We start from the raw sequence: 10,492 nt of genomic DNA, 5'->3' as shown, positions 1-10,492 counted from the left end.
CACTGAAGCCGGTCCAGCGGATTCGATCATTTCATTATCATTTCAACTTATTTCATGTTTATACCCAATTACGGTTCAAGCATGCCATCCTGGGCACACACCTCAGGTATCTGGGCTGTCTGTTCAGGACAGCAAGTTAGTTGTTAGTAGTTAGTCAAAGAGAAGATGGTGTAGTGGTCTTATACCAACCCATTGAGTCATTAAAACTCGCTCTGGGTGGGAACCGGTACTGGGCTGTGAACCCTTATGTCCAATGGCTTAACCACGACATCACTGAGGCCGGTAATGTAATGTTAAAATGTATGTTAATAATGAATAAGTATTCTGAGAGTAGTACTGCTGGAACAGTACCTGTCCCTTAACGAGCCCTCCACATTAAAGTCATACTTGATCTGTAATAGTACATGGTAAAACAACACACAAAACCTGAGCTCAGTTCATATCTTGAGGCACTGTCAACAAAAATGTCCGCCATTCTAAACTCCACAGTAAGGAATGAATGTTTTATTTAACAACGCACTCAACACATTTTAATTATGGTTATATGTCAGACATGGTTGTTTTAGGTGGGGTTTTTTTTTATCATGACAATATACTGTGAAATATACACTTATGAAAACTACATTAATGTATAGCCCTTAATGAACAATAAAGCTTTTTCTCTAAATCATTAAACAGAATCTGGGGCTACTGCCAATTTATTATTAAATAGCGGATAAGCAGGTTTTTAGATGTACATGGACAAGTGAAAAATTCTACTTTTTTCTATCACTGATTAATAATGTTTGGGTAAAGTTAAAATCTGATAAAAAAAGTGATATCCAGAAATATTCAAAACTACGACATTAATATGTGACAGAATGAAGTGTCTTTATATACATTTATGTGGCATTATATGCAAATAGTTTTTGTTGTGTTTTTTAGGTTATAATGAAGTCTTATAAGATACAGGTAGTATTGAAACACTTCAAATGGTTTTCACGTGTAAAACTGTCTGCTAATCGTTCCATTCTGAAGATCGATATTGTATATATTTTTATTACCCATATGGGCTCAAATATACGGGGTAATATTTTTTCGATCTCTGCACAGTGTGCAGATTGCTTCTACAGTCACCGATTGGCTGGCTTTAAAAAGACAAGATTTGATTGGCAATTATATACTGCCGGGACTACTTTTTGTTCATTCATGATTCCATTCATCGGTCAAACTATTACTACGAACTTCAATTTTTTTTTTTACGATACGAACATTTACGGAATTAAAAATCAAAATATATGTACAAATGTTTAAAAATGTTTTTATTTTATTATTTGGACTAGGTTTTTTTAAAACTATTCTTTGGTGGATACTGTTGGGTGTGCACCGGTAACGGTGCGTATAAATATATTGTTATGGCTGGTAGAGCTTGTTAGTTGTTACAGCAGCGAGAACGTCAATATACTTTTAAAATCATTAAAGATTGACAATGGGTAATAAAGAGAATAACCAACTCACTACGAGGAATTACGGATTATTTGTCCCTCGTGAATTAATGCTGTAAAATCCTCTCCAGAGGCTCGGGTTTACAACATTAATTCACTCGGGACAGATAATCCGTAATTCCTCGTAGCTCGTTAGTTATTCTCTAAATATTTAAAATGACGAACCATCTTCGACAGGTGTCATTTTGAAGAATCTTAACAAAACTTGCCTTTATTCCAAAACAATAGTGGTTTTTATTGATGACAATAAACTTGTAAATGCTGTAAGCTAATTATCCCAGACAGGGGATCGCCGTGCGTGTGTGTGCATGCGTGCGTGCGTGCATGCGTGTGTGTGCATGCGTGCGTGCGTGCATGCGTGTGTGTAAGAAAGATTAATATTTTTAACATTGAAAATATTTGTCAATTTATACATTTCTTTAACATAGATATTAACTTTGTAAACAATATTCTGACAATTGTAGCCTAGAAGGAAATAAACGGGGATTGCATTATGGTTTAGCTTAGACTTCAGATGGCGGCAAATAGTGTTGATTATACCAGGCGTTAGTTATAAGTAGGCGTCAAAACAACGGGCCGTGTTGTTGATCATGATTGTCAAAAATGACTACGAAATATTACTCATTGCACAATCACCACCTGTGGATCAAACTAGGGAAGCAATTAAAGTTACAGCAACTCCTGGTAGCAGAGAGCACACACTCGACAGGTGTAATTTCAGACACCCATCAATTAAACGTCTTGTTGATTGTGGAGTGACTAGACATGCCAAAAGATCTGGTAGCCCAGTGGACTACCAGGTTCAGACAACTGGTAGTCCGAGTGAGAAATCGGTAGCCAAAACACCCAGGGCTACCGCTAAGCTCGAGCCCTGAATTTAGAAGCTCCAACTTGTCTGATTTAAAACTCATCATTTATTGGAATGCTGATGACATACTTTTCTAACTGATCCTCCCCCACCATCTATAACCCAACATGGAACCTAATTAGGACAAGCAGTTGGGGGCCGTTCAAATATTACGTAACGCTATTTTCGTCAAAATTAGACACCCACCCTCTTGTAACGCCCCGTAATGCTAGACCATACACCCCCCAAAATATTACGTAACACTCGGAGATACACCCCCGTCCCCCCCACAACACACAGACAAAGCAACGTGGCAGTGTTTATTTAAACCCATGTGTATCAGGATTTTTGTTCAGAGGGTTGGCAAAATAGTTTGACATTAAATGAGCCCCCAAAGGGTGCGAAAATGCTAGGGGAGTTCTGGGGCATGCTCCCCAGTAATGTTTTTTTAAATTTCCAGTTGTTTTTAGATGCATTATGGAATACATGAGGTTGTCATATACATTGTACACTTATAGAAGGAGATAATTTAAGATAGATTTTAATAATAATGTTTATTATTATTGAATATTTGCATAATGTCAAAACAATAATTTGAAAAAGAAGTATAAAAGTATTAGACTAAGTACAAACAGATAATACATATTACTGAATTACTGATTGTAATATGTATTATCTGTTATATATCTATTTATCTAAAAGTAAAACCCAGGTCTTCTAGAATTTAAAAAAAAAAAACACTAACCATGGGATTGGTGATTTAAAAAATTAATTATCCATGATTGAATATTCATAGCTAGCCCTACTTCTCTTTGTATATCAGGGGTTCTAGAATTTAAAAAAAATTACTTCCCATACTGACCAGTGGATAAACAATTTACTGGTTATGATAAAAAATTCACCTGTAAATTGTAATCACTCAGTGACTGATAAAAAAAATAAAAGAAAGTAAATATTTGTTTTATACATATGTACAGGTACATTTTTAAATTTGTGTTAATTCATCATATAATGCACTTAAAAATAATTTCTTTCAAGTCTTGCAAATTTAATTATGTAATGTTTAAATATAATTTTAAAAAACAACAACACAAAAACAAAAACAGACCAAAAACCCAAAAACATTTTGGAAGTTCATAAAACAATATGGTTATGTGCAACCTTTAAAAAACCCAAAAAAACCCTGATCTGATGAGACTGCATGGTCACCGTTTATTTTATTACGCCTGCACTGTGTTAGGGTAACATCTGTTTGGGTACCAGTCACTTAGTATGACTGCAACATTTTGTTAACTTGGACTTTAATAAAATTACATCTGGGCCCGTGCTTATAAAAGTTAAAGTCCAGACTTTAACGTAATTCTATTTGAATGGTGTTGCCATGATGTTAAAGTCCAGACTTTAACGTAATGCTATTTGAATGGTGTTGCCATGATGTTAAAGTCTAGACTTTAAAGTTTATAAGCATGGGGCCAGTAAGTATATTCATTTCAGGGATTACTGGTGACCATATATTCATTAGTGAACTGCTGCATGTGAAAGGAAATCGAAAGTATTGACTTGTATAGATCCGTTTTCCTTTTTACATATGATCGATGTTAATTGGTTGATTTAAAAAAAAAAAAAAAATTCATTCGATCATCATCATCATGATTTATTTGTTTTCCCCTCATTGGCCACCAGGCTCTAACTACTAACAATGTACATATTTGTGGAAAACTAGTATATTTATGACTACTAACAATTGCATTTTTTTCTTTTTTTTAATAATATCTGCAAATTAATCACAGAAGTGGCACGTTTATGAGAAAACAAAATTGTTATGTAATGCTGTTCAATACACTCCCCATCCCTTGTAACACCATATAACGCTTGGACTCACACACACACACACACACACACACACACGTAAGCGTTACGTAATATTTGAATGACCCCTTTGTTCATTGTGAGGTGACAGCTGGAGAAGCCCTGTTCAGAGTTCTTCCAACTCAACAGGCCTTGCCATGAAAAACAACGCAGGCGAGAGATTCATTAGATTATAGGAAGTCATGCAAGATTAATAGACTCCATCATACGTGGCCATGTGGGATAGAAAAAGTACACCCGAGGTGGTGGATATTTATTCCCGGGACGAGGCTTGCAGAGTCCTAGGGTTGAAATTTCCACCACCAAGGGGTTACCTTTTCTATCCCACATGACTGCATATGATGGGAGTCTTTTTCTCCCATCCATTCGATAAATAAACCATTATTTTACACGAACAAACAAAGATGGCTGTAAAAGTAACTTCTTTATGTGACCGTTTTATCATAAATAAACTACACTATCATGTTTCATGTGTTAAATAGAATTTAACACTACAGATTAATAAGATAGCTTTTATAATGAAGGTTTTAATAACAAAACATCGATCTAATACCAACTCGCATTGGTATGATGTCATATATTACCATGGTAATACTACCCATGTTAAACGTCATAGCCCATGCAAGACAGATTTATTCGCATGAGCTGATGTCATGGAATGAATCCATCTTACATGGCTAGGAATGGGACAAAGTAAAGTTTGTTTTATTTAACGACGCCACTAGAGCACACTGATTTTTAATCTTATCATCGGCTATTGGACGTCAAACATATGGTCATTCTGACACTGTTTTTAGAGGAAACCCGCTGTCGCCACATAGGCTACTCTTTTTTACGGCAGGCAGCAAGGGATCTTTTATTTGCGCTTCCCACAGGCAGGATAGCACAAACCATGGCCTTTGTTGAACCAGTTATGGATCACTGGTCGGTGCAAGTGGTTTACACCTACCCACTGAGCCTTGCGAAGCACTCACTCAGGGTTTGGAGTCGGTATCTGGATTAAAAATCCCATGCCTCGACTGGGATCCGAACCCAGTACCTACCAGCCTGTAGACCGATGGCCTGCCACGACGCCACCGAGGCCGGGAATGGGAGAAATTACCATATTGATATCATATATAAGTTAAGTTTCTTTTAACACCACTCGAGCATACTCAATTATTAATCACCCGCTATTAGATGACAAACATTTGGTGATTCTGACATATATTCTTAAGAGAGGAAAACTGCTACATTTGCCATTAGTAGAAAGAGATATTTTATATGCTCTTTCCCAGACAAGACGGCACATACCATAGACTATGATACAAGTCATGGTGTACTGGTGGGGATGGGTAAAACACAGTCAGAGAATGGGTCCAACTAAGCTACATCTACAGGGGACAATATTTCAAAATCTTATTTAACTAGAAGTCAGTTCATGTGAATTTTACTTAGGTAACCGATTGTTCCGTTATGTGAATATAGTTCTCGTAACCTGATCAGTTAGGCCTAACTAATCCAAAAACACTTGAACTATGGTTCTATGCTACATTGGTGATTCAAAAATAAACTAATTTTCATTTTCATTAATGATATTGGGTACTTTTAATATTCGAATGTAATCGTTCGCCACGTAACCCGATTGGCAGTTCCCGTGATTTTAAAGTTGTGTAACCGACACGCGAACAGAACAACGGTTCTCGTGAAATATTGTGCCCTGCATCTAGATTTCACACCCCAGTAACATATAAACTGACATGCTGAGGGGATATAAAAATAACTCTTCTCCAACTAGTCTCATGGGAGTGATGGGGAGCAGGTGTGACAGCTCCCCTTAAATGAGATCTGCTTTAAACTCACTTGTTGTAGAACTCTTCATGCATGTATTGGGCTGGGGATCGAGGCGGTATGGAAATGGCACACTTTAGGAACAACCGGTTTTTCAAACTGGCATGAATGGTTTTTCATGATTCTGTTTTTAAGCATAAAGTATTTCTTTGTCGTCTTTGTGGGGAACGACGACTCTCTGTAAGGGGAATAAGTTGGTCATGTGCGGACTCTGGTAGTCCGTGTCAAGTCCGAAGACGCTCATGCGATACAGCAGGAAGTCCATGATGTACATCATGTCGGGCTCCATGTAGTGGAACGAGACTGAAAACTGACTGCAGCAGTTCGGACCCTGAAAATAGGAAAATAAGGCAAACTTCAGCATGGCAAACTTCAACAAGATAAACTTCAACAAGTCAGACTTCAACATGACAAACGTTAACAAGACAACTTCAACATGTCAAACTTCAAAATGATAGACTTCAACAAGATAGACTTCAACATGACAGACTTCAACATGTCAGACTTGAACAAAGTAAAGTTTGTTTTATTTAACGACGCCGCTAGAGCACATTGATTTTTTATCTTATCATCGGCTATTGGACGTCAAACATATGGTCATTCTGACACTGTTTTTAGAGGAAACCCGCTGTCGCCACATAGGCTACTCTTTTTACGACAGGCAGCAAGGGATCTTTTATTTGCGCTTCCCACAGGCAGGATAGCACAAACCATGGCCTTTGTTGAAGCAGTTATGGATCACTGGTCGGTGCAAGTGGTTTACACCTACCCATTGAGCCTTGCGTAGCACTCACTCAGGGTTTGGAGTCGGTATCTGGATTAAAAATCCCATGCCTCGACTGGGATCCGAACCCAGTACCTACCAGCCTGTAGACCAATGGCCTGCCACGACGCCACCGAGGCCAGTCCAGACTTGAACATGTCACTTAATTACTATAGTGTAACAGTGAACAAGCAGTCTGAGTACTTCTAAAGCGATACATGTCCCCTACGGAGTCAAATGAATTTCTCTATCTTCTAAATTCAATGGCAAAAACTGTGAAATATGAGTAAAGCATCACGAAAGTTAAACTTTATCTGTAAGGGTACAAAATAAAGCTACACAGTGAGACCTCGATAACCCGGACTCCAGTAGTCTGGGAACCACAACTTGAGGACACCCGACATACACAACAAACTCTCCACTATATAAATGTGTACGTTAATCCGGATATTCAGCTTCCGGAACCGGATGACCATTATACAAAATAATTTGTGAAAAATAAAGACAATTTGCTTTACTTGACTGGATGTAATTTCTTCCATCTGATTATCTAACTAGAAACAAATGTATGCCTTGCTCCGAATTTGTTCAACCATGGCCACTAAGTAGCAGTATCCACCACCATGGGCAGTAAGTGTCAACAGACCATTATCAAGTGACAAAGGTTAGGTCTCACACCTCCGAGTATGTTTAATTGCTGGGTCTTTGTTAGACGGCGTTCCTTCAGTGTGGAATAACATGGTTCACTGATCTCGTGTTTGTTAGACGGCGTTCCTTCAGTGTGGAATAACATGGTTCACTGATCTCGTGTTTGTTAGACGGCGTTCCTTCAGTGTGGAATAACATGGTTCACTGATCTCGTGTTTGTTAGACGGCGTTCCTTCAGTGTGGAATAACATGGTTCACTGATCTCGTGTTTGTTAGACGGCGTTCCTTCAGTGTGGAATAACATGGTTCACTGATCTCGTGTTTGTTAGACGGCGTTCCTTCAGTGTGGAATAACATGGTTCACTGATCTCGTGTTTGTTAGACGGCGTTCCTTCAGTGTGGAATAACATGGTTCACTGATCTCGTGTTTGTTAGACGGCGTTCCTTCAGTGTGGAATAACATGGTTCACTGATCTCGTGTTTGTTAGACGGCGTTCCTTCAGTGTGGAATAACATGGTTCACTGATCTCGTGTTTGTTAGACGGCGTTCCTTCAGTGTGGAATAACATGGTTCACTGATCTCGTGTTTGTTAGACGGCGTTCCTTCAGTGTGGAATAACATGGTTCACTGATCTCGTGTTTGTTAGACGGCGTTCCTTCAGTGTGGAATAACATGGTTCACTGATCTCGTGTTTGTTAGACGGCGTTCCTTCAGTGTGGAATAACATGGTTCACTGATCTCGTGTTTGTTAGACGGCGTTCCTTCAGTGTGGAATAACATGGTTCACTGATCTCGTGTTTGTTAGACGGCGTTCCTTCAGTGTGGAATAACATGGTTCACTGATCTCGTGTTTGTTAGACGGCGTTCCTTCAGTGTGGAATAACATGGTTCACTGATCTCGTGTTTGTTAGACGGCGTTCCTTCAGTGTGGAATAACATGGTTCACTGATCTCGTGTTTGTTAGACGGCGTTCCTTCAGTGTGGAATAACATGGTTCACTGATCTCGTGTTTGTTAGACGGCGTTCCTTCAGTGTGGAATAACATGGTTCACTGATCTCGTGTTTGTTAGACGGCGTTCCTTCAGTGTGGAATAACATGGTTCACTGATCTCGTGTTTGTTAGACGGCGTTCCTTCAGTGTGGAATAACATGGTTCACTGATCTCGTGTTTGTTAGACGGCGTTCCTTCAGTGTGGAATAACATGGTTCACTGATCTCGTGTTTGTTAGACGGCGTTCCTTCAGTGTGGAATAACATGGTTCACTGATCTCGTGTTTGTTAGACGGCGTTCCTTCAGTGTGGAATAACATGGTTCACTGATCTCGTGTCTGTTAGACGGCGTTCCTTCAGTGTGGAATAACACGGTTCACTGATCTCGTGTCTGTTAGAGGGTGTTCCTTCAGTGTGGAATAACATGGTTCACTGATCTCGTGTTTGTTAGACGGCGTTCCTTCAGTGTGGAATAACATGGTTCACTGATCTCGTGTTTGTTAGACGGTGTTCCTTCAGTGTGGAATAACATGGTTCACTGATCTCGTATATGGCTTTGTTAACATGTTCATTGCCTATATAAAATGTCATTAATAAAATTAAGCCCAACTGTCATTGGTAAAATGAAAATGTATATTATTTTTACCCTAGCTAATCCAAAGAAATGAAAATGTATATTATTTTTACCCTAGCTAATCCAAAGAAATGAAAATGTATATTATTTTTACCCTAGCTAATCCAAAGAAATGAAAATGTATATTATTTTTACCCTAGCTAATCCAAAGAAACGAAAATGTATATTATTTTTACCCTAGCTAATCCAAAGAAATGAAAATGTCACAAAAGTATGGCCTTTAAATTGAAAGAAAAATGTCGGGACAAATAAATTTTAAAATTCAAAATCTAGTTAAGAAATTATTTTAAAATTGAATTGGTTTTTTAAAATATTAATTTAGAATTATTTGTCATCAACAGATATGTTTTGATATAAAAAAAAATGTTTATACAAATCTATTTTGTTGCTTATTTCTTTTACTGGTTTGCCATTCAAGGGAAATAAGTCTTTAGGAATGATTCAGTGCTATGGAAATTCATTAAACCGGACACTTTTAGGAAAAACCATACTGTCCGGATTATCGAGGTTTCACTGTATACAAGATTTCATCTTAATATCTTCAGGCATTGCAAAAAAACATAATATCTCTTAATTAAGTTAATGGGCCGTAACTGTGAAAAATGGGTAAATTTCCACGAAAATCAAACTTGATCTGTAACAGAACATGACAAAGCTATATACAAAACATTTCAGCTCGATATCTCAATGCATTGTGAAAAAAAACACATCCAGAAAACTATATTCTGGACAGACAAACACCAGTACACCCATTCACTCACTCACTCATTAGTACACTCACTCACTCACTAATACTCATTAGTACACTCACTCACTAATACTCATGAGCAGGGTATGCACTTGGGATTATTTTTGACTGGCCAATCGGGCCACTCACAGCAACACTTTAACCCACCCATACAACTTTTGAATAGCCCATGACCGAATTTCATTTAAAAAAAGAACTTACATGTACTTAAATTGCACTTTACAAACATGTTATCATATCATACAAACAATAATAACAACACAAAAGAAGGAAACAGAACTTGTTTTAGTTTTATTACAAACTGTTGTAATTAAATTATAATTATTATGTTGTCACAGGACCCACACAATCAAAGATCTGTAATGTTTAACCAAGGCTCAGTCTTGGAATGAATAAGGTGCTTTTATGGCCATATGATGAGGAATTAAAAAAATACTAAGCTGACAGCAATCTATGTTGACATCATTCGCAGTGATGACTGGGTGAAAACGTTCCAACACAATGTAACTTCGGAAAACCTCGGGCTCGTGAACAAAATCTTTCTGCAAAACATAGCATAGCGGAATGTGACGAGTTGTTCCAATTGTAACTAAATGGAAAGTAGACGGACATTGTCAAGGTGTTCCAGTTGAACCTATGAATACATTTACATGGTCCAGTTTTCCAGAATACATATAA

At 37.8% G+C, this 10,492-nt stretch overlaps 1 protein-coding gene across 4 annotated transcripts in view; it reads right to left on the bottom strand.

The window, feature by feature from the left end:
• Nucleotides 1-5,190: 5,190 nt before the first annotated feature.
• LOC121373644 (glycoprotein-N-acetylgalactosamine 3-beta-galactosyltransferase 1-like) overlaps nucleotides 5,191-10,492 on the bottom strand; it is a 42,882-nt gene continuing 37,580 nt past the window's right edge. For 2 of the 4 annotated variants that reach the window (XM_041500342.1, XM_041500345.1), the window contains 2 exons: nucleotides 10,260-10,356; nucleotides 5,191-6,361 (listed from right to left, as the gene is read on the bottom strand). In XM_041500342.1, the coding sequence (XP_041356276.1) occupies nucleotides 6,255-6,361; nucleotides 10,260-10,356 (204 nt within the window). In that variant the 3' untranslated portion in view covers nucleotides 5,191-6,254. Of the gene's footprint in view, nucleotides 6,362-10,092; nucleotides 10,357-10,492 lie in introns of those variants that run through there. The other 2 variants (XM_041500343.1, XM_041500344.1) reach the window with 2 other exon arrangements.

Source organism: Gigantopelta aegis, chromosome 5 (assembly GCF_016097555.1).
Source record: "Gigantopelta aegis isolate Gae_Host chromosome 5, Gae_host_genome, whole genome shotgun sequence".
NCBI lineage: Eukaryota > Metazoa > Mollusca > Gastropoda > Neomphalida > Peltospiridae > Gigantopelta > Gigantopelta aegis.
The sequence above is the reverse complement of the archived record's forward strand: the minus strand, read 5'-3'. Positions and strand labels throughout refer to the sequence as shown.